This window comes from Mustela nigripes, chromosome 14 (genome assembly GCF_022355385.1).
Source record: "Mustela nigripes isolate SB6536 chromosome 14, MUSNIG.SB6536, whole genome shotgun sequence".
In the NCBI taxonomy this organism is placed as follows: domain Eukaryota; kingdom Metazoa; phylum Chordata; class Mammalia; order Carnivora; family Mustelidae; genus Mustela; species Mustela nigripes.
Window position 1 is genome coordinate 24,570,941 of NC_081570.1, and position 24,177 is coordinate 24,595,117.

A 24,177-nucleotide genomic window follows, 5' to 3' on the forward strand; every position below is an offset into this window, starting at 1 on the left:
AGCCCTGTGAGAAAGCAGTTAACAGACCAGGAAGGGGGCGCAGGACGTGAGTGACTCACTAGGGAGTGGCCACGTGTGTAGTGTGGCCAGTGGTAGTGTGGGGTCTCCAGCTCTTGCTGTATCTATCCATGTCCTTGGGAAGGGGATGGCAGAGCTGGGCCCCAGCTGGTGAGGAGATTGCCTTTGCTAACCCCCAGGGCCGAGAGGGGGCCATGGCTCCCTCCCTGCAGTTGAGATGATCCCACTTACTGAGAGGTGGCTCTGGGAAGCACAGCTTTTCTTGAAAGGCCAAGACTGCCCTCTTCTGGTTGGCCATCATTAGTGGCTACACTTAACATCACCATGCCCCTGGCCAACATTGACCTAGGATCTGGTGTGAGCAGTGGGCTGGGTGTAATTATGCCATGGATAGGTCAATGGCACAGGCCATGCCTTGCATGGGGCTCTCGTCCACCCACCCACCTTCACAAGGACCTAATGTCATCTCCCCTGCCCCCATTCTGCCTTTTCTTGCTGTCTCTATCAGCATCCTCCCGTCTTAAAAAGCCTTCCAGGGACTCTTCACCACCTCCTGCGCAGTCCCGTGCTCTCTCTCCATGGCCAAACAGAGCTGTCTACACCCGCTTGTGTGTGTGCACCTGGCTCTTTCCTCTAACCCCGACATCTGAGCCATGCGCCCCCATTTCCACTCTCACTACTCTGAGGAATCTCTTACCAACTTCCTTACCAACTTTTTTTGTTTTGTTTTGTTTTGTTTTTTAGAGTTTATGATAATTTTTATGTTCATTTATAGTTTTAATATAGCATTAACAACATAGAAATCAAAGACTTAGTATTTAATCTATATCAACTATAGTCTATTAAATCGTAAGAGATATTTTCAAAAGATCCTCTAACTTGAATAATACTCTAAAATATTAATTTTGGTACTGACTGTTCATCAATAGGCTATGAAAGAGAACATATTCACTTTTCAAAGAAAGTAACAAATCAAACCTCAAGCCAGAATATAACACTGAGTATATTGGTTTCATAACATAATACTGTAAAGTATTCTTTTTCTTCTAGCATCTACATTAGTAACATTTCAGTAAGACAAAAAAAAAATCTTAGATGACAAAAAGCAACTTAAGCACTTTGCTTTCTTTTTGTGCAGCTTCTTGTTACTATTGGCACTCGAGAATAATTAATAGTTGTTTTGGCTTTCAAAGATTTTTTAAAGTATTTAAAAATTGACTGGAGGCTAGAGGAAGGGGCTAGGTTGTGTTTTTCTGTACCAGCAGAAACCATAGGAAACTCCTTTCTTAAAACAGTAGTTGCAGGTTTATCCAAAGGCTTGGGACTTGTCACCCATTCACGGCAATGGTGCTTTATCCAGGCTAATAACTGTACATCACTTCCCAGCGATCCCCCAAGACTCAGTAAGCACTTGATTTTAAACATGCGTTTTGAATTATTCGAAGAATACATTGATTCATTCACGCCCACACGTAGGCCATCAGCTTTGTGTCTCTAGAGACAATCACCATTATCTCTGTTTGACTTTGGTGGGTATATGGTGTTTAAAAAATACGTACAAATATGATCCATAGAAAAGATACAAAACATAAAAGATGTTTATGTGGTGGGGACTGTGTCTCAATAGCTTTAAGCTTGGCAGGTTGGAGATCTGTCCGTGTAGATGCATTTAGATCTTGTCAGGGGCACTCTTTGGTTCTCTTATTATCCAGACTCTCAGTAACATTCAACACAACGACTGTTCGTTTTTGGAGTAAGAACACTTAACGTGAGGGACTCCTGGATGGCTCAGTTGGTTAAGCATCTGCCTTCAGCTCAGGTCATGATCCCGAGGTCCTGGGGTCGAGCCCCATGTCAGGCTCTTTGCTCAGCAGGAAGTCTGCTTCTCCCTCTCCCTCTGCCTCTCCTCCTGCTTGTGTGAGCACATGTGCTCTCTCTCTTTCTCTTTCTTGCTCAAATAAATAAAATCTTTAAAAAAAGAACACTTATCACAAGATCTACCCTCTTAACGCATTTTTAAGTGTACAGCACGGTATGGTTGATTGTAAACATGGTTCGGCAGATTTCTAGAACTTCCTTCATCTTGCAGGACAGGAACTTTATACGCACTAAGAGCTACTCTCCATTTGGGACAGATTCTTTTTTTAAAAACACTCAACAATAACCTATGTTCCTAGTTTAAAGACTTCAGAAGTAAATGAGAGGAATGAGAGTGCTGCTCCGCACCTGCCCTTCCTGCCCACCCCCCGCTCCCCGCTCAACCCCCCTCCCCACACCCCGCACCTGTGAGAGTTGACACCCTCCTTCTGTACGGATAGGAGTCACAAGATAAGGTTTGCCGTGACAAGACTATATAATCTAGGTGTTGTTCCCCTTCTGGATGAATCCTTGCTCCTCCCCTCTCTGCAGGTCCTGGGTGCCCGACTTCCCTCTCTCTCAATGGGAGAGTGCCTTTGGATTCTGTCTCGAGCTCCCTTTCTCTTGTAAACTCTCCCGCCTCTTAGGGAATTTCATCTCCTCCCACTGCTGTAGATACCATTAGTATGCCACCACCTCCCACATTTCGATCTCCAGACCAGACCTTCTATATCCGGTGGCTGCCTGGATCCCACAGGTCACCTAGAACCCAGTGTGCTCCAACACTCTCATCATCTTCCCCTTGGAGAAGGGCTGCTGGGCCTGCTAGGCGTGGAGTCGGACAGCCCCACGAGCTAGCCACCACCACACTTGCCAGCCCTGCCCCTGGAATACCTCTCTCCCATCTGTTCCCTCACCTCGGGAGATTGCCACCAGTCCCCCACAGAATCCTGTCAGCCCTTCCTGAGTCTGTACCCACATGGTAGCCAGTGATGTGCATTTAAACCTTGCAGTTCAAGTGCAAATCTGACTGCGCCATTTCCCTCCTCGAAACCCTTCCAAGGGATTCCCTTGAGTCGCAGGATAAAATATAAATCCACATCAGCCTTCTCGGTCTCCCTGTTGGCTCTGCCCACCTCCCTGACACCCTGTCTTCCCCCCCACGGTGCTCTCCCTGCCCAGGCCACTCCAGGGTTCCCTGGTCCTCGACCAGGCTGAGCACATTCTGCCTCCGGGTCTCGGCAGGACCTTCTTCCTGCTACCAGAAAGTTCCTTCCTTCCCTCTGGGCCTGGACGAGGCCTCCTGTGGAGCTCAGCTTCACTCTCTGACCTTCAGAAAGGCTGTCCTTGACTCTTCACATCCAGGTCCCCCATTGGGCTCTCTGGTATCCCGTGCCTTTTCCCCACGCTCTGCTCACGTTTGTAACTCCTTCATCATTCAGTGCTCATGTGTTCTTGCCTGCCCCCGCCCCAACCCAAGAAAGCTCCATGGGGTCAGAGATTTTCTGCTTCTCTCACCACTTGTTTTCTTTAGCATCTCAACTGATGCTCCAGGAACACTTGTCTGCTTTGAGGTTGAATTCTCCATCGCAGTACTGTGGTAAAGAGCTTGTGTGCTGAAGTCTGACAGTCCTGGGTTAGAGTCCCAGCTTTGCCGCTTACCAGCTGGGTGACTTTGGGCAAGTCACTTTACTTCTGAGCCTCTGCTTCCTGCCTCATAAAATTATTATGAGACTTAAATACAAATGAATAGAAAATATTTAAGGCGATGGCTGGCCTGTGGAAATCCTTCAGTGAATAACAGTTGTTACTGTGTGTTTATAACTAGATCACAAGCCCCAGATTGCCACCGTGGCTTCCTCCTCATGTGAAGTCAAGAGCAGAAACACATTTGCACATCCACTCGGACTCAGGGTCTTTGGAAAACAGCTGTGAGGCCAGCAGTTCCAGCTCCATCCTGCTCTCTTCCTTAGTGTTTCCGCAGGCACATGGGCTTCTCTGAGCTCCATGTGGTCCTCTGTAAAGTGTGGCCAATGCATATGTCTCAGGACAGTTACAGGTATCACGCGAGATAATGCACGATAGTACCCCATGTTGAAAAATTGCTACATTAAATTGGAGACTTATTATAAACTCAGAATGGCTAAAAATGGCCCTGTGTCTCCTACATTTTTTCAGAGCTGGTTTCCTCTTCTTTTCCTGCCCTCCATCATGGAAAGTCAGACCTGAGTTTGAAAGCTGGCTCTGCCCCCTGTCCACTGCGTCTCTCCGCTGAGTACCAGTTTCCTTCTCTCTAGAGTGGAGTCTGCCCCCCTCTGACGGGATTAGTGCAAGGAGTAGATAAAGCAGTGAATCCAAAGCAAGGGTTGGCCGATGATGGATGGTTATCAAAGCCAGGCCACTGCCTGATTCTGTCAGGTTCTGTCGGATCACAGCCGTGCTCGTTCACTTGGGCCCTCTCTCTGGCTGCTTTCGTGTTGAGCAGATGTCAGGGAACCTCTATGGCTGGGGCGCCTGGGTGGCTCAGTCCATTGGGCACCTGGTTCTTGGTTTTGGCTCAGGTCATGATCTCATGGTCATGAGATCCAGCTTGGCCTCAGGCTCTGTGCTTGGCCTGGAGTCTGCTTTGGATGCTCTCTTCCTCCCCCTCTGCCCCTCTGCCCCTCTGCCCAGCTGCCCCTTTCCCCGTCTGCTCCTCTCCCTGCTCATGGCTTGCCCATGAGCACACAGGTCCTCTTTCTCCCTCTCTCAAAATAAATAAAATCTTAAAAAGAAAAAAAAGGAACCTCTGTGGTTGACCAAACCTAAACTATTTGTTCTCTGGCCCTTTTTCTGACATCTCATTCAGTGCCTACTTGTGGTATATGCTCAGTGACAGTGGTTGCTCTCATCAGCATTGTCTGTATCATTAATGCTGCAAGCTGGTGGAACTGTGTTCTGTAAAGGTGAGGAAGAGGAAGCCCCTCACGGAGAAGGGCTGACCAGAGTCACCCAGCAGAGCGCCATGCACACAGCGGGCCTTGGGATGTGGGATGACCTGTCAAAAGGACTCTTGGTCTGATGAACTTTCCAGTACATCAAGGAATATATTTTTTTAAGATTTTATTTATTTGAGAGAGAGCGCATGAGCACTTGAGCTTGCACAGGTTGGGGGAGGGGCAGACAGAGAGGGAGAAGCAGATTCCCCTCTGAGCAGGGACCCTGGGATCATGATTTGAGCTGAAGGCAGATGCTTAACCAACTGAGCCACCCAGGTATCCCCACCAAGGAATACTCTGAATATTAAATCTGTCAGGAAAATGTATCATGCCTATTGTTAGGCCTATCATGACTCTATGTAATGTCTTTCAGTGAATTAGAATATATATATGATATATTATAATATATATATATGACTTTGTGAGGCTAAGATACTCTACTGCCAGGAAGTTATAATAACTATATAAATCTACCATGGATTCTCTGTGACTGGGACCTCCTTCACCTCGGTTGTACAGTGCACCACCTGCCCAGCTGTCTGTGGCAGCCTTGTCTGTCAAAGAATGGCGAACTGTCACGAGTCCTGATTTTCACATATCTGTTGTGTAAAAATGCAGCCCACTTCTTAGGGACCTCCCCAGGCATGCTATGACTCTGCCCCTCATTTGTGCGTCCTCGACTTCTGTGGGCCCGGTAGACCCTGAGCCTCCTCACCATCACCTTTGGGATCCCACAGGCAGAGATGGAGTTGGTCCAGCGTATTGGCGTCCCTGCCAGTAAGATCATCTACGCCAACCCCTGTAAGCAAATTGCACAGATCAAGTACGCCGCCAAGCACGGGGTCCGGCTGCTGAGCTTTGACAACGAGATGGAGCTGGCAAAGGTGGTAAAGGGCTACCCCAGTGCCAGGTAAGCTGAGGACCGCTCGTGGGGAGGGCTGGGCTGAGTGTGAGGGCAGAGGGGGAGGGAGGGGGAGCACTGAAGCTGAGGACCCTGAGCTGGCCCGGGCCATAGTCCCAGGAGTCTGGGGTGGGCGCGCCTGGATCAGACCCAGCGAGCTGGGGCCTGATGAGGACCGGGGCAGAAATACCTGTGACGGCCTGGGCACAGCAAAGCTGCGGTATTCTGGAGGTCAAAGTCATAGGCCGAGGGAGCAAGAGGGGGTTGGTCAGGAAGGCAGCGCAAAGGAGGCGGCCTTCGAGGTGGGCCCGATCAACAATGTATGTGGGTGAACTGCTCAGCAAAGAATGCGAGGAAGTCAGAAGCAGCCCTTGGGTGTTTGAGGAATGAACAGAAATTTGGGGTGGCCAGAACAAACCCTGTGTGAGGGCAGAGGGCAGCTGTGAAGGCTGGTCGGTCACAGTCCCAGGGCAGAGACCTGATGCATGTGGGCTTTGGTGGGGGTCAGGGCTGGATGCTTTGCTCTGGCTTTGGCTTTCTCGTGGTCACCTGATGCCATAGGGGCTCCAGGGAGGGCCACCTTGGGGTGATGGGGGACCACTCTGGTTCACCCAAAGAATCTTCCACGTTGTTGATTTCACTTGATATCGGGGTTCTCAATAAGACTGTGTTTAAAAAACGGTTCCCCTCATACAAGAAAAGTTGGAAAAGCCTGGCTGGTGTCGAGGCTGATTTGGAGGAAGTGGAGCTGCCTGGGAGAGCTGGAGAGGTCAGGGCCAGGGCAGCGGCTGCGGGGCTGGGCCCAGGGAGGTTTAGGGAATGGACTGGACAGGCTCCAGAGGCTGACTGGCAGTGCAGGTACAGGAAGGGGACAGGGCCCTGTGGGGTGGGTGGCTCTGAGCTTATGCCTCTGTTCTCCGAGAGGATATAATTGGGGTGGGGGGGGTGGGGTCCCCCCGCAGAGGTGTGCTGCGTGTCTCCTCAGGATGGTTCTGGGCATTGCTACTGATGACCGTCACTCCCTGAGCCCCCTGAGCTTCAAGTTCGGAGCGTCGCTGCAATCCTGCAGACACCTGCTTGAAAACGCCAAGAGGAGCCACGTGGAGGTAGTGGGGGTGAGGTGAGTGCCCAGAAACCCCACCCTCCCTGCCAGCCCCCTGCCTCTTTCCCAGAATTTAATCAGTTCTCTTATGAGATCCTCCTTCAGGGTTTGCAAGGAGGGCCTGTCCCCAGGCATAGAATCCTGCCATTGGACAATTTCCTCTCTTTGGAAAGAAAGTTCGGAGTGTCCCACTCACTCAACCCCATGGTCCCCAGATCTTGTCCCCAGAGGCCCTAGGAGGGACCTGGCTTGGCAGGAGCCATGCACCCCTTTGCTCTGACTCTTTGCACACAGGGATATGGAAGAAGTCATGATAATGACCTAATAATATAGTTGTCATTTATTCTGTGCTTAAGATACACCAGGCACTGTGCTAAATGCGTCAGGTACATTATTGCACAGCCTTGTGGGATCTTAACTCCACTTTATAGCTGGGGAAACTAAAGCACAGTGCTGGCTGGGAGGGACCTACGGACACGGCTGACTCTGAGCCCTGCTCCTCATCCCAGGGGCCTCAGCCCCAGTGGCAGCATGAAGGGATGGGAGGGACACCAAGTGCCAAAGGACTTTGGATCTAGTCTCCTGTCCACACCTCACTTGCCCCATGACCTTTGGCAATGCATCTAACCTCTGGGGCCCTCAGTCACTGTATCTGCAGAATGGGCACGATGCCCATTGTGCTTGCCCAAGGCTGCTCCTGGCTTGGGCTGCGGCCATGGCACCTGGGGCCCTGCATGTAAGCCGAGGGTCTTCCTCCCTTCCCAGTTTTCACGTTGGCAGCGGCTGTCCTGACCTTCACGCCTACGCTCAGTCCATCGCAGACGCCCGGCTTGTGTTTGAGATGGGCGCTGAGCTGGGCCACAGGATGCATCTCCTGGACCTTGGTGGTGGCTTCCCTGGATTGGAGGGGGCCAAAGTGAGATTCGAAGAGGTAACCCTAGACTGTGTGGGAAGTGGGGATGGTGTGCCCAGGGCTGTTGAGTGGGTCCTACGTGCTGTATGCTGTGCTAGGTGCTTTTCCCAGATCATCTTATTATTAGCCCCATGTTACGGCCGAGCAAACTGAGGCTTCTCAAGGTCACTTTCTGGTGTACAGCAGAGCTGGCAACACACCCTGCTCTCTCTGACACTAGTCCATGCGCATATTTGAAGTTAACCAGGCCTATTTGCGTAAGTCCTGAAACTTTCTGAGGGCCTGGCCTGCTCTATTCTGTCTTAGGTGAGCTGATGAGAAATCAAACGGGAAGGCAGGGAAAAGAAAGGCCCACCTGTCTGCTCCTTCCATGTGAGATGAAATCCAGAAAAATGTCCCCCAGCAATCCCCACTGCAACCACTAGGGGTCGCCTTTCCCTAGTAAGAGCCAAGTTCTGGGCGCTCACATCCGCACTGACCCTAAGAAAATAATCCCCCACCGGCACAAAGAGTTAGCCTCAAAGAGGAGCTTTGTGGCATTGTTCATAACAAAAACCCAGTGGACTTTTGTGGTCCATCTAACACTCGAGAATTGGTTAAATGGTGATACATTCATATGACCTCCTTGTGAGGTCATTCCCAGAGTCTGTTGCGTAAAACAGGTTATAAAACATGTATAGCCTTATCATATTTATAATAAAAAACTGTGTTTGAGCCTTATCATATTTATAATAAAAAACTGTGTTTGTATAGAAAAAGATTTAAAGGAGCTACTCTAAAAAGCTAACAGTTATTAACAATCTGGATGATAGAATTAAGGGTGATTTTGATCTTTGTTCTTATATTTTCTGTGAAAAACGTGTCCTTTAACAGATTGTTCACTTATGAAAGAAAGATATACATCAGGGCTTCTAGAGCCTGAGTACCAACTATTACGTTAAAACACCTCTTCCCGGGGCACCTGGGTGGATCAGTGGGTTGACCCTCTGCCTTCAGCTCAGGTCATGATCCCAGGGTCCTGGGATTGAGCCCTGCATCAGGCTCTCTGCTAAGCAGGGAGCCTGCTTCCCCCTCTCTCTCTGCCTGCCTCTCTGCCTACTTGTGATCTCTCTCCGTCAAATAAACAAATAAAATAAAATTAAAAAAAAAAGAACACCTTTTCCCAATTTGGGAGTGTTAAGGAAGCTGATTGACACAAGCGTAAGGGTCTTGACCCTACTCCGTCTGCATCCTGCCTTTCTGGCCACCTGTCCGCAGTCACCAGTTGGGGCCTTAGCAGCTGCCAAATGCTTCTTTCTGAAATCAAAGAAGCTTTCAAGGAATAGACTTGAAGCTATAGCAAGTCCTCAGTATGTAAATCCCACATTTCACACATGTCATTGTTCCCCATCCCTGTCCCACCAGATTGCTTCTGTGATCAACTCAGCCTTGGACCTGTACTTCCCAGAGGGCTGTGGCGTGGACATCCTTGCCAGACTGGGGCGCTACTACGTGACTTCGGCTTTCACCTTGGCTGTCAGCATCATCGCCAAGAAGGAGGTTCTTCTGGACCAGCCTGGAAGGGAGGGTAGGTTCCAGGTGGGCAGCAGAGCCCCATTTTTTCCCGAAGCTAGGGACAGTGGCTGGCTGAGCAAGATCTAGTTTTAGGGCTTGGAGAGTCTGGAGGATGGATCCTTGCCTTAGGGAAACTTATATCCACTCTTACCCCCTCAAGATACTTGGTGTCAGTTTTTCCTATGTATGTTTATACTTTATGAAGATTGAGGTCAAAACAACATTAGGGAGAACAGATAGTTTATTAACCAATTGTACAGGTGAGAAAACTGAGAGCCAAAGAGAATATAAGTGAATTGCTTAACAGTAAAAAGCAAAGCCTGCATTCGACCCCATGTCTGTCTGCTCTCTAAAGGACAGGTTCTTACTCATCCTACTGCTGCTCATAACATAAGGAAAATAATTAATGACAACCTATAATTGTCTAAGCCGACTTTATAGATGACAGAACATAGGCCTGGAGAGGTTGAGTCACTCGCCCAAAGTCACAGAGCTGGTAGAGTCAATGCCTGGATCCAAGGTCAGGCTGGGCTGACTCAGGGTTCTCTGCCCACACTGCAACGTCGGCACTCTTTCCTGCCCTTCCAGAGAGATCAGTCCCTCCAGCAGCCCCTTGAGTGAGTGGGATCAGAGGCTCTGATCTTGGGGCTTCTCCTTCTGCTCCGGGGTCCCAGGCAGGAGAGCTGAGGTCTGTGTGTCTTCCCCTGAGAATCCATTGGGAGGGGTGGTGGGCCCCAGGTAGAATGTCTTGTGTGTGTGTGTGTGTGTGTGTGTGTGCGCAGAGATGACATTCTTCTGGCTTCCTTTATAAATCTGGCTCATTAAAAAAAAATTATATTAAAAAAAAATCTGGCTCATTACCCTATCTGGTCCAGCCAGGAGACCTGCTTTCTCATTTCTGCCCCATATCATATGCCTCTGAGTGAGCAGCTTAACCTCTTGGGGTCTCGAGCTTGGGTGGGCTGCTCTTCGGCCTTTGCTGGGGCGTCCAGGGGCTCAGCTGCAGGCCAGAAGTGTGTCTGTGCAGGGGTGCCCAGCTGCAGGGGTGAGGCTGCATCACATGAACCTTGTGTCTGTCATAGGAGGCAGCAGGACCCACCCCAGAGCTGAGGAAGGGGCAGCCTTTGGGCTTCAGTTACCCATCATCCTTGCTGAGCTGCCCACTGTGCCAGCACCCCACTCCCGCCCCCTCACACTGCTGCCTGTGCTGCCCCTGACCCCTGCCCTCCCCACAGAGGAAAGTGGTTCCATCCCCAAGACCATCGTGTACCACCTCAGTGAGGGCGTGTATGGGATCTTCAACTCAGTCCTGTTTGACAACACCTGCCCTACCCCCATCCTGCAGAAGGTGAGCCTACCCCAACGTGGGCCTGTTTTCAATTGTGTGTGTATGTGTGTGTTTAAATAACATTCTGGGGGGTGTTTTTATCTAATTTTTAAAAAGTAACACATATTCATTGTGGAAAATGGCAGGATGATGAAGATCACCCAATCCCACCATGTAGAGATAGACTCTTGGAACATTAGATTTCTTCTTAGTCTTTAAAAAAATGTACTCTGTTTTCAGAAATAAAGTTGGATTGTGTTCTTTTGTAACTGCTGTTTTTCCACTTGTTATGGGGTATAGCTCTTTCCATGCCATTAGTTTACCTTTGGCAACTTGCATTTTGAAGACTACGTAGTATTTTAACCCATCTAACCTATGGTGGGTTTGCTGTTTTGAGTGTTGTTGAGCACATCTTGACATCCATCTCTGGTCAAGCCCTAGAGTGAATTTCTAGAAGCAAAAAGAAACAGTTCATCATTGATGGGCTTTTCCAGGGTGACCAGGGAACAGGCATGGACAGAGAGGGGAAAGACTATCAGACACACTGTTGTATTTTCACATCTACAGGCCTTTGTGTGGCCCTTTTTCTGGAAGGGAACTTCAGTGTCTAGAGGGACCTAGACCATCGTGAGCGCTCGGTGTGTTTTTGTTTGTCTCTCTTTTTCCATTCTGTCTCATTTTTCAAGACCCACTCAAGTGTCAGCTCCTCTGTGTAGCCTTTCCTGCCCCTTATCTGTCACAGGCAGAAGGAGCCCCCCCACCCCAATGCCTACGTCCACGTGCCCATGCCACGACTTGAGTATATCCTCATTCCAGAGCTGGGTTGTTCAATGTGATTTCCTCTAGCTAGTCTGAGTAAGCCTCCCTGATGTGCTCAGGAATTCAGTTTTCCCCCGTGATATGCTAGCCCAGCCTGCATTCTTGTGGTTTCCCACATCCTACTGCACTGAGAAAGGACAAGGCTGGCCTAGGCCAGCCACGCCGCAGGTCACACAGCAGGCAGCAACTGCTTCCCAGGTCCTGACCCCCTCCTGACCCCATCTGTCTTCCAGTACCCCTCTTCCTGTCGCAAGCCGTCCGTGACCCACGCCCCATTCCCTTCATCAGTAACTCAGATGAGCAGGACTGTGGGCCCAGCTCATTACCACACACCCCCCATCCAGGGTCTCTTTTTTGATGAATCTCTGGTTGATATTCCTGCCTTGGGCCCCAGAATGTTACTGACCTGCTTTGTGATCAGTCCTGTTTTCCTCTGGATGCTACTGAAGTTTCTTCCTTGGGGCTTGTTAACCACTTACCAGGTCCAGCCCTGTGACCAGATCCAGGGTGGGGCCCCTGACTGGTGGTGGAGACAGATGACCACACGCTCAGTAAATGAGCTACTGTTGTGTTGGGCGTGTGTCAGAGGGACCCGGCCTGCCTGCAGTGAGATCTGCACCTCCTTCCCCAAGGAAGGTCCCCTTCATGAGTCTCGGTGGCAGGTCTGCATCCCTGCTCTTCGTTCCCCAGGACTTTGTGTTTGGACGCCAGGCACAGAAAGTCCTCTTAAACATAATCAGTCCTTGGTTCAAAGTATACTTCTTATTACTGGAGCCCACCTGGCTCTTTTTTGTTTGTTTTCTTTCTTTCTTTTTAAAAACTCAAGAAACATTTGAGTATTCTCGTTATGCAAAGCCCCTTCCTGAGGCCTGCACAGAACAGTAGGTGAGACAGAATTGTCTGCACTTTGAAAATGCTGTCCTGCTGGGTACGGGAGTGTGTGCCTGTGTGTGTGTGTGTCTGTATGCGTGTGTGTGTGTGTATGTTTTTGTGTGTGTGTGTGCATGCAAGTGGTGAGCAGTATACAGGCTTCAACAGTGTTGTGAGAAAAGCACAGAAAGGTACAGAACAAGTGTTATTGGAATTTTTTCAAAAAGATTTTAGTATATTGGGGTACCTGGGTGGCTCAGTGGGTTAAGCCTCTGCCTTCGACTCAGGTCATGATCTCAGGGTCCTGCGTTCGAGCCCTGCATGGGGCTCTCTGCTCAACAGGGAGCCTGCTTCCCCCTGCCCCCTACCTGCCTCTCTGCCTACTTGTTATTTCTCTTTCTCTCTGTTAAATAAATAAATAAAGATCTTTAAAAAAATTATTTTAATACATATCTTTAAAAGGAAAGGACTTTAGAAAAGTCATGATACCATTATCAAATTAAAAATAAACAATATCCGGGAGACCTGGGTGGCTCAGTTGGTTAAGCAGCTGCCTTCGGCTCAGGTCATGATCCTGGCGTCCTGGGATCGAGTCCCACATCGGGCTCCTTGCTCGGCAGGGAGCCTGCTTCTCCCTCTGCCTCTGCTTGCCATTCTGTCTGCCTGTACTCGCTCTCCCCCCACCACTGATAAATAAATAAAATCTTAAAAAAAAAATAAACAATATCCCGAATCATCCTGCCTCATAAATGGTTTTTCTAGTTGACTTGCTGAAAGCAGCAGCCAAAAAAAGTCCATATACTGCATTTGGTCCAATGTCTCTCCTTAACCTATTGGTATCCCCAAACTCACTCCTGGTTTGTTTGTTTGTTTTTTGTTTTAATTATTTGTTAATGAAACTGAGTTGTTGATCCTAAAGTTTCTTGCATTCTGGATTTTCCTGATTGGCGGATTCCCTGGATTTCCCTCTGGTGTTATCGACTATGTTGTTCTGTGCCCTGTATTTATTTCTTTGAAACTAGGTAGTTCAATTTCATGGTTTCAGGTGGATTCCTAATCAGTTTTAGGGTAAAAACATTTCCTGGGAGGACTTGTCTTTCTTTTTAGTGAAATAACCATTCTTACATTATTTATTCTTTTTCTGCCACATTCCTTTTGTCTCTTCCCATGGAAAGTACCCACTGTTTTGACTCAACTGCTACCATTTTTTCCATATGGCTTTTTTCTTTTTTGATATAGTTTTTTTTTCCCTATTGTGGTAAGAACATTTAACATAAAATCTCCTCTTGTAACAGATGGTTAAGTGTATGATGCATTACTATTATCTGTAGGCACACATGGTATAGCAGATCTCTAGAACTTGTTCATCTTGTGGAGCTGAGATTGTATGTCCATTGATTATTGACTTCCCAGTTCCCCCTTCCATCAGCCCCTGGCACCCACACTTCTAGTCTTTGTTCCACAAGTTTGACTGTTCAATACCTCAAATAAACCAAGTGTGCAGTGTGTGTCCTTCTGTGACTCGCTCATTTCAGTTAGCATCATGTCCTCCATGTTCATTCACTGCAGCTGTGCATGCTGCAGTATTTCCTCCTTTGATAAGGTGGATAATATTCCATTGTAAGGATAGACTGCATTTTATCCATTGTAAGGATAGACTCCATTCATCCATCCTCAGACATTCAGGTCTTGGCAGCGGTTGACAGTGCAGTGATGAATATGGGACTGCTAATCCCTCCTAGAGATCCTGATTTCAGATCTTCTGGATAAATACCCAGCAGTAGGATGGCTTGATCATACTGAATTTTTTGAGAAGCACCATCCTGTTTTCCAGGAAGCGTCTGCATCATGAGGCATTCCCTCCAGCGGCATAACAGCGTTCCAGTGTCTCCATGACCTTGTCAACACCAGTCGTCTTTTGTTTTTTGATAACAGCCTTCCTAACAGGTGTGAGGTGACATTTCATTGTGGTTTCGACTTGTGTTTCTTTTATGACTAATGACATCCAGGCTCTGGTCATGAGCTGGTTTGCCGTTCATCTGGCTTCTTTCATGTTTTGTCACATCAAAGCTTATTCCTCAATGTATTATAATTTATTTTATTTTATTTTATTTTACTTTGCAAAAGGGATGTTATGATGTATGCAACATTTTTGGACTTCTTGAAAAGTGTACTGTCGCAGTCTAAGCTGTGTCACTGCTGCTGTGTGTCCCTAAGGCCCACACTGTGGGTGAGCATGCTGCGGCCAGTCCGTTTGCTCTTCCTCTCCAGGCGCTGGACTGTTTCTAGGTCTTCGCTACTGTGAGATCTGCCACTCTGAATACTCTTGTTTGTGACTCTGTGGAGTTGCTGGGCATAGATAGGGCACCTGATTGTTCTGCCTCATGAGATCATGCCGGATGGTTTTCCAAAGTGGTGGTACTGCTTGGTGATCCCCCATCCCTGGTAGAGGCTGGGTAGATCCGCGTATTCCCCAGCGCTCGGCATCGTCAGACTTTCAACATTCTCCCGGTGGAATGGATGTGAAATGGTTTCTCCTGTCTTGATGTGCATGTCCCTGATTACTAATGAAGTTGGATATCTCTTTGTGTATTTATTGGACACACATATTTTCTCTTCTGTCAGAGACTTTGTGACCTTCCCTTCAGTGTCTGCTCTTTGTGTCTGAACCTCTCCAGCCAGTGGACTGCACTTGCTACCCTTGCTCCCTCGGCACTCACTCCCTCTTCGAACCTTTCCAGTGGAAAATAGATTGGGCAGCTGTACAGAAGATGCTCTTGAAAGTTCCTTGCACGTGGCCAGCCCAGGGGTGGCACTTCTGTCTTCAGCAGCTGATCTTTCTCCACCTTCTTGTTCTCGGCTTTGCCTCCTCCTCGGTCATTCCCACCTTCTCTCTCCAGCACTTTCCCACACTCCCCTGAATGTTGACTCTCAGACCTCCATTCTCAATCTTCTTCTCTGCCTACGTGAATTTCCTAGGTGAGTTCTTCCAGACCGAGGTTTTCAATATCTTCAATGGTCTCATCATTTTCAAATTTATATCTCTAGTCTGGACTGTTCCCCTGAGCTCCAGACTTGTGTATCCCTCTACCCACTTGCCATTTCTGCTGGATATTTCACAGGCACTCAAATTTAACTTGTTCGGAAATGAACTCTTGATATTCAACCCAAAATTCTTCCTTCCCAAAGTTTTCTCCTAGGAAACCACCGCCAGCCAACCAACTGTTCAAGTTGTAACACTTTGGTGGTATTCTTGATTCTTGCTTTCTTCTCTTCCCACAGGCAGTTCACCTGCAATTTTTCAGTCCAATTCCAAAATACACTTGGAATCCATCTAATTTCTTCCCTGCCACCAGGGCAGAGTGCAAGCTGCCATCACCCCACTTCCTAGGCTAGTGTAGCACTCTCACTGGTCTTCTCACCCTGACTCCTGCTTCCTACTATCTAATTTCCACACTGTAGACAAAGTGATTTTTTTAAAAGAGATTTTATTTATTTATTTGACACAGAGAGCGAGCAAGAGAGAGTGAGAGAACATGCACAAGTAGGCAGAGCAGCAGGCAAAGGGAGAGGGAGAAGCAGGCTCCCTGCTGAGCAAAGAGCCTGATGCGGGACTTGATTCCAGGGCCCTGGGATCATGACCTGAGCTGAAGGCAGGCACTTAACCAACTGAGCCCCCTAGGTGTCCCCAATGTGATTTTTTTAAGTACCCAAAGATCATCTCTCTTTTCTTCTTAAGACTTTTGGTGGCTCCCTGTTACTCTCAGAATAGAATCCAGGCTCCTCACCCTGGCTGGCAGGGCTCCTGCCCATGTCTTTAGCTGCATCAGTCCCCACTGAGCCCCTCACTCACCTGCTCCAGTCCCAGTGACCTCCTTTCTGCTCCTGGAACAACTAAGCTCCTTCAGACTTAGGAACTATTGTATTCACCTGCCCGAACACTCTTCCCCTTGCTCCTGAGATGACTTCCTTACTCTCCTCTGGTATGTCTCAGGTTGGATGTCACCTCTTTGGGGAAACCTTTCCTGATGGCTCATTCTCAAGGGCGTTTGCTCCTCACTATCAGATAATACTGTCACCTTGTTTATGCATCAGAATCTGTAATTATTCCTATTGGGTTTTGTTTCCTTGCTTATCATCTGCCTTCCCCGCTAGTGCACAGGCTCTGTGGGTGTGGCCACATTGTCTACTCGTTACCTTTGAATTCCTAGCACCTGGTGCAGTGCCTGGCACATAGTAGGTGTTCGATAACTACTTGTTGAATGAAGAATGAATGAATGCGTCATTCACTATACTGGGAACCCCTTGAGGGCAGAAATTGTTTCCGCAGTACAGGGCCTGGCACATAGTAGATGCTCTATGTTGGAATGGAATCAGTCTTTAAAAATTATGGGAGTGGGGCGCCTGGGTGGCTCGGTCGGTTGGGCACTTGCCTTCGGCTCAGGTCATGGTCTCGGGGTCCTGGGATCGAGCCCCTCATTGGGGCCCCTGCTTGGTGGGAGTCTGCTTCTCCTTCTCCTCCCCACTCATGCCCTCTCTGTCTGTCTCTCTTTCAAATAAATAAAATCTTAAAAAAAAATTATGGGAGCAACTTAAATTTAAAGGAACAAAGGAGGGAGAAGCTCTGCAGTCCTCTACCCTAATTTATTCATAATGTCACCCCTCTTCCATGAGACACACCAAGTGGCATGTGGCTGTGAGCCTCACGCTTAGTGGTGGCGGCTGAAACCACCATGCACTTCCTGTAGCACATGCTGTACAAAGCACTTTATGTGGCGTTACCCATGTAATCTTTATAACACTTCTACATGGGGGATACTGTTATCAGACCCATTTTACAGGTGAGAAAACTGAGGCATGGGGGGTGAAGCAACTTACTCAAAGTCCCAGCTTTATAAAGGGTATTAATCACAGCTAATAAAGAGTAGAATTTTTATACTGCAGACTGTGAGGTGCCTGGGGGTAAGGTGCATAGCCTCTTTGTTTTTGATTAGCTGGGTGTCACCAGAGAACAAGCTCTTCGCTACTTTCCTATGAAATTGTTGCCTCCAGATAAAATCTTCTCACCACCGGGCATTTGGACATTGCTGATTTTTTTTTGAAAATTTATTTATTTATTGGAGGGAGGAGGGGGAAGGGCAGAGGAAAAGGGGAAGGGAAGCAGACTCCCTGCTGGGTGCAGAGCCTGATGTGGGGTTCGATCCCACAACGCTGAGATCATGACCTGAGCTGAAACCCAGAGTTGGTCGCTCAGCTGACTGAGCCATTCAGGCGCTCTGGCCATTGCTAATATTTGGTTATGTTCATTCATGTGTCCATGAGTCATACCTCTGCCTAGGATGCACTTTGTGAGTCTCTGTGTGGCTGATTCAAGTTACACAATGAAAGTGGGTTCCCTTAAAAAAACTGTTTTATGATGAGCCCCTAGAATAGGATTACCAGGTAAACAGATAGGAGCCTTTTTAGGTCTCTTGATACATATCGCCAGATTGTTTTCCTCAAAGCTTGGCCCAGTCTATACCGTTAGCAGCTGCACTCATTTCATAATAAGCTCACTATCCGTGCATGCTGTGACTTTCTCTGGTTGGCTAATTTATCTGAAATGGTATATATCTCAGTATTTCTTCCATTTCTGTCTTCTTGACAAGGATAAAGCATTTTATTGTTTTATTTCCTTTGTTGTCAATATCTTTTTATATTCTCCACTTACCTAATTTGGAGTTTTTTTCTTACAAGTGAAGATGAACTTGCATATGCATATGTGTGGGTTTTTCATATAGTCTTTGACATAAGTAGCTTTTTCATCAGTCTGTTGGTTTTATTCGAGTTTTGTGATTCTTTGTTTTTCCTTCCTAGAAGTTTCAGCATACTCTCATGTGTCTTAACTAAGTGCTCTGCAATTAATAGGGAGGGAATTTGTTCCTCTGCACCTTTTGTGCTCTGCGGGTTACAGACCGCCTTTATGTTATACATATGTTTTCCATTGTAGAAATAGAAAGTGTTGTGCTCGCTTTGGCAGCACATGTACTAGAATTGGAACGATACAGAGAAGATCAGCGTGACCCTGTGCAAGGAGGACATGCAGATCTGTCAAGTGTCCCACAAATTAAAAGAGAGAGAGAGAGAGAGAGAGAATGTTTATTGAGGAAAATCTAGTACAGACAGCCATATAAGGAGGTCCCTGAATCCCACCATTCAGAGATGATTATTGTTAAAAGTTACTTTGATTCCTTTTTTTTTTTAAGTGTCATAGTACGCACTGTTTTTAATTTTAAAAAAATGTATATTGGGAGATGTGTTTTTCTTTAAATACTGATATATTAGGTGGACTTTTTAATGTATAAACACTTTAAATGTTCATTGAGTGGTCTAAAATGTCATATACTTAGGGTTAAAGATACAATTTAGTAACTGTGTCTTGGCACCTCTTCAATGCAGGGTAGAGTGGGGTGTGGGGAGGGACCCAGATGGGGCAAGTACCCTGGGAATTTTATAAGAATCTTGGGAACCAAAATTCAGGATACAAGCTTCCATCACTCCACTCTGTCCGGATCCCTTCTCTCTGTTGACAGGGTTGGGCTTTCTTAATTGCTATTGTATTTTATTCTAGTGATTTGTGGTTACAAAGTGTGACTCTGTCTTGTGTATTGTAATAGCATTTGTCAAGCGTGGATCTGGTTAGTTCTTAAGAATTCTTAAGAAATGATCTCTAGTGCTTTTTGTTTTACTACTGCTTTGCCGTACTGTACACTAGTTTTATTTATTTCATCTCTTGTCTTTATCCTGTCCTTTTGATATTTTTTTTTCTTTGTTCAGCCTATTCCATAGTGTTTTGGCAATAGCTTTGTGCTGTGTTTAGAAAACTGGTGGGGTGCCTTCTATTTCCAGCAATGTGGTGGTCCAGATACTCTGAACAGCCTCCCCACTGACAACAAAGAAAACTGCATCCTGACTTACAAGAAAGCGGGGGATCCTTCAGAGGTCAAAATTAAGTGAAAGCAGGCATCTCCACTTAGAGTAAAAGCCAGCCTATTCTCCACCCACTAGCCAGAGGGATTCTTTTAAAATGTAAGTCAAATCATATCAGGTTTTATTGAAACTGCCCCAAACCCTGTGCTGGCTCCCGTCTCACTCAAATTAAAGCCAAAGTCCTCCAAGAGCTTCTAAGGCCCTTTGGGATCAGCCCCTGTCTCGTCTCAGATTCTCTCCCTCACCACAGTCCCTCCTGCTCATCCCATCACAGTCTTGGCAGCCTCCCTGCAATTCCTCGAGCTCCCCCAGGCACGTTCCTGCCTTAGCACCTTTGCACCAGCTTTTCCTTCTGCCTGGATCACATTTCTTCCAGGTACCACACAGGGTCACTCCTTGACCTCCTTTGCATCTTTGCCTGAAGGTCAACTTCTCAGTGAGGCTTTATGCTTTATTTAATCCTGCCACCTGCCCCTCCCCCTGCTCTTTTCTTTCTTTTATTCAATACCATTTGTTATCTCCTAATTTACTATATAACTTCTTTATTTTATTTACCTCCCTCCTGATGGACTGTAAATATGATGAGGACAAGGACTTTGTCTACTTTGTTCATTAGTGTATCCCACACATGTAAAATTATGACTATTCAAATATGTGGTAAATGAATTCATTAACTCAAGAGAGAAAACCTAACTCTGGAACTGGCTTTCTCTCTGGGAGTGTATGTTGAACCCTTGTGGCATTGATCTTTAGTTTTGATAGCTGCGTGGGTTCCTAGGGGCTCAGTCAGGATGGAGACTCTGATAGGATCCCTTGCAGTAAGCTGGGAACCACCCCCAAAGGTCCAACATCAGTGTAAGGATAAACCAGAAAAACACCTACCCCACAGAAGAGAACAGCAAAAAAACACATGTCTTTGGAATCTTGATAGTGGTTGGAAGAGGGCACAAAACTGAGACTTTACAGCCCTAAGCTAACCTTTTCTTGGGTTTGTTGCCCAAATTTATATTAATTGTGTTGTTTGAAAAACCTCAAGGCTAGAATGTATTATATCTTGCAGAAGCAAACACGTCCATCTGGAGTGGAAATCTTTAGCCTAGACTTTTAAGAATTCTCACAAATAAACAGCCAAAGTACATGAATTAGCAGTCAAAAATCACAAAACACAAAGAAACAGGTCACCATTGAGGGAAAGCCAGCAGAAGTAATAAACAACAGAACCAGACCTGAAATTATTTCACGTATTAGAATTCTCAGGTGTTAAAGATAAAATAGAATGTTTACAATGTTTAAAGAAATAAGGAATTGTGACAAAGGGATACTTGTGTGGCTTAGTTGGTTGGGCCTCCAACTCTTGATTTCAGTTTAGGTCATGATTTCAGGGTCATGGGATCAGCTCTTCATTGAGCTCTGCATTGGGCTCCACACCCAGTGTGGAGTCTGCTTAAAACTCTTTCTCCCTCTCCTTCTGCCCCTGCTCCCCCACTGTGCTCTCTCTTATTTTAGTATATGTACTGCTGAAATGAGCATGTGTGCTCTCTCTTAAAAGAAAAGAAAGTGTGAACAAAGAATAAGCAAATATAAAAATATGAACTAGCAGATTTTTTTAAGTGGGCTCCATGCCAACATGGGGCCTCAACTCATAACTCTGAGATCAAGACCTGAGCTGAGATCAAGAGTTGGCTGCTTAAATAGCTGAACTACCCAGGTGCCTCTCCAGCAGACTTTTTAAAAAAAGATCTTATTTATTTATTTATTTATTTATTTATTTATTTATTTATTTATTTGACAGAGAGAGAGACATACACAATGAGAGAGGGAACACAAGCAGGAGGAGTGGGAGAGAGAGATGCAGTCTTCTCGCTGAGCAGGGACCCCAATGCAGGGCTCAATCCTGGACCCTGGGATCATGACCTGAGCCAAAGCAGATGCTTAACGACTGAGTACCCAGGTGCCCCACCAGCAAATTTTTAAAAGGATTAAATAGAACTCCTAAAAATAAAAATATATGAAAATTGAAATAGTGCACAGAGTAAGCAAGCTATTAGAGACAGTTAAAGAGAGAATTAGAGAATGGGAAGATAGAGCTGAAGAACTGATGTCAGTGTAGCACAAAGACAGGGAGATAAAAAATAAGAAAGGCACAGGAAGTGGCAGACAGAATAAGCACACATCAGACACAATGTCTAATTATAGTTTCAGGGGAGATTGCATGAGGATACAGAAACCCTACCAGTAATCTGAACAGGATTTCAGTATAAAGAATTTCAGTATAAAGAATTGTCAACTTTAAAAATGGTTAATTACTAAAAGGGGCAAAAGCAGTTACTGCTGTTAGTAAGAGAGAGTTAACAAGGAAGCAACTTGGAGGAGGGCTCCTCCCTCCAAGGCTGAGGTTGAAACCTTTGAAGAAAGGCCATGACCATCACAGAGACACACAGCCTATCAGTGGCAAAGAAACTTGTCTAAGGGTGCCCACCACAACTGGATCATAGGGGTGGTTTGCTTCTGAGTGGAGGGGAAGCTTGCTGGAGGGTTCAAGATTCAGTTCAAGGCTGAACTGAGGTGAAGGCTGCCAGACTCTCCTATGCTGAGCCATGGAGGCCACACAGAAAGCAGCAGGCTAAAGAGAGAAAGTCTCTTCTTAAGCCTGATATGCCTTACGGTGTCCTTCTAGCAACCTCTGTTGACAAAGCCTAACACAGAGCTACCTGGCAAAGAATGTTCAGCTCTAGTACTACAAAGCAAGACAAAGAAGGGTGGATAGGGGACTGAGAGGCCAAAAGTTAGTAACTGGCAGAAAGTCAATACAATGGGAGAGAGGAAGACATGTCTTCCGATTTAGGAAACCCAACAAATCCCACACTTAGACAAATAATAGTAAAACTGAATACTGAAGACAAAAAGAAAATCTTATAACTAGTGAGGGAAATGAGACAAATAGACTACCTATTGAAGAATGACAGACTTAGAGCTTTTCTCTATAACAGTGGAAAGTGGGAGATACTGGAATAGCAGCTTTAAATACCAACCTAGAATTTTGTATCCAGCAAAATTGTTTTTCAAGAATGAGTATGAAATATAGGCATTTTCAGACAAGCAAAGAGCGAGAGACAAAGCTTCACTAACAGAAATTCTAAAGGATATATTTCAGTCATAAGGAAAATGACTCCAGAAGGATGGTCTGTGTTGCAAGAAGAAATGGTGACCAAAGATAGCTAAATATGTGGGTGTATCTAAAGGATCATTGACTGTCACCACTTCCACCACCAATAACATTTAATTCGTGGGGTTAAAAACAGTATTCAAGGGCACCTGGGTGGCTCAGTCATTAAGTGTCTGCCTTTGGCTCAGGTCATGATCCTGGGATCCTGGGATCCGGCCCACGTTGGGCTCCTTGCTCAGTGGGGAGACTCTTTCCTCTTTCTCTTCCTGTGCCTGCCACTCCCCCAGCTTATGCTGTCTCTCAAATAAATAATAAATAGATAATATAATGGATAATAAATTTTATATATTAGAAATATATATCTATAGAAGTAGATGATATAATTGCCAACATTGAAGGTAATTAAAATGGTTTAGTTTAGACACCAGCATTTAAAAAATAGACAAGAAATATAGTTGAAAGCACAGGAAACCCCCATATATATCTGGAAACTTGATTTTCAACAGGGCTTGCAAAACAGACCATTGGGGATTGTTTAATATATAATGTTGGGGCACCTGATTGTCCAAATGCAAAAAATGAAATTGAATCCCCATCTCAATGCATGTGTGAATATAAATCCCAGAAATCCATATAGGAGAATATCTGTTTGACCCTGAAACAGGGAAGAAGAGTAAAGAATCTCTTACAAACCAAAAAAGGAAAAGACTGATATTTGTCTACATTAAAACGAAGCACTTCTGTTCACCTGTTAGTGAAAGGAAAGAGGCAATCAGACCCTGGGAGGAAATATGCAAACACATGTACAACTGGATAAGGAATCAGTACACAGAATTTATGAAGGATTCTTTTTAAAAGATATATTTTTTTATTTGAGAGAGAGAGAGCGCGCACACACACAGGAGGAGAGTGCGAGGGCGGAGCAGACTCCCAGAAGAGCAGAAAGCCCGAAGTGGGACTCAATCCCAGAACCCTGAGATCATGACCTGAGCCAAAAGCTCAGATACTCAACTGACTGAGCCACCCAGGAGCCCCTCTATGAAGGATTCTTACACAAGAATCTTAAGAAAATAAGAAGAAAAGCAGGAAAAAATAGAAAGCAATAGAAACATAGACAAAAGGCTTTAATAGGCAGTTCACAGAAGAGGAAATCCAAATAGAAACTGAAAAAGTGCTCAACCTCTCTGGTAATCAAGGAAACACAAATTCAAATGAAAAGGAGACATCATTTTCTACTGACTAGATTAGAAAAAAATTAAAGGCATGACAATATCAAGAGCTGGTGAGGGTATAGAGTAGTTGGATCTCTTAGACACTGACAGGTGTTTCTATTTTGGGAAACCAGTTAGCATTATTCATATAAAGTTAGACATGTGTGTACCCTACCTTCCAGCAAGTTCTTAGATATGTGTTGTAAAGAAACTCTTGGCATGCGTATTTGAGGAAATACACAAGAGTGTTCACAGGAGAAATTTTTTTAGTATAAAACATTGGAGTCAACATTAACGTTTGTTGGCAGGGTAATAGATAAATAAATTACGGTGTATTCCATATAATGAATTTGATGCAGCATATTGTGAATTATGGCTACATATTTCAGTTGGATGAATCTTGGGAATGTGCATTTCAACAGTAAAAAAAAGCAAGTTGCAGAGATTACGTACTCTATGGTTTCATTTTACATAAATTTCAGAAGTGTACTA

At 46.0% G+C, this 24,177-nt stretch overlaps 1 protein-coding gene and 1 non-coding gene across 13 annotated transcripts in view; both read left to right on the forward strand.

Annotated features, from left to right (window-relative positions):
- AZIN2 (antizyme inhibitor 2) overlaps positions 1-24,177 on the forward strand; it is a 47,316-nt gene that overhangs the window by 15,397 nt on the left and 7,742 nt on the right. For 7 of the 12 annotated variants that reach the window (XM_059377157.1, XM_059377166.1, XM_059377167.1 and 4 more), the window contains 5 exons: positions 5,591-5,763; positions 6,740-6,874; positions 7,622-7,787; positions 9,174-9,336; positions 10,559-10,671. In XM_059377157.1, the coding sequence (XP_059233140.1) occupies positions 5,591-5,763; positions 6,740-6,874; positions 7,622-7,787; positions 9,174-9,336; positions 10,559-10,671 (750 nt within the window). Of the gene's footprint in view, positions 1-5,590; positions 5,764-6,739; positions 6,875-7,621; positions 7,788-9,173; positions 9,348-10,558; positions 10,672-19,227; positions 19,351-24,177 lie in introns of those variants that run through there. The other 5 variants (XM_059377160.1, XM_059377162.1, XM_059377163.1 and 2 more) reach the window with 4 other exon arrangements.
- Positions 18,343-18,448, forward strand: LOC132002321 (U6 spliceosomal RNA). The gene has a single exon (XR_009399820.1). It is a non-coding gene; the product is annotated as a U6 spliceosomal RNA (small nuclear RNA).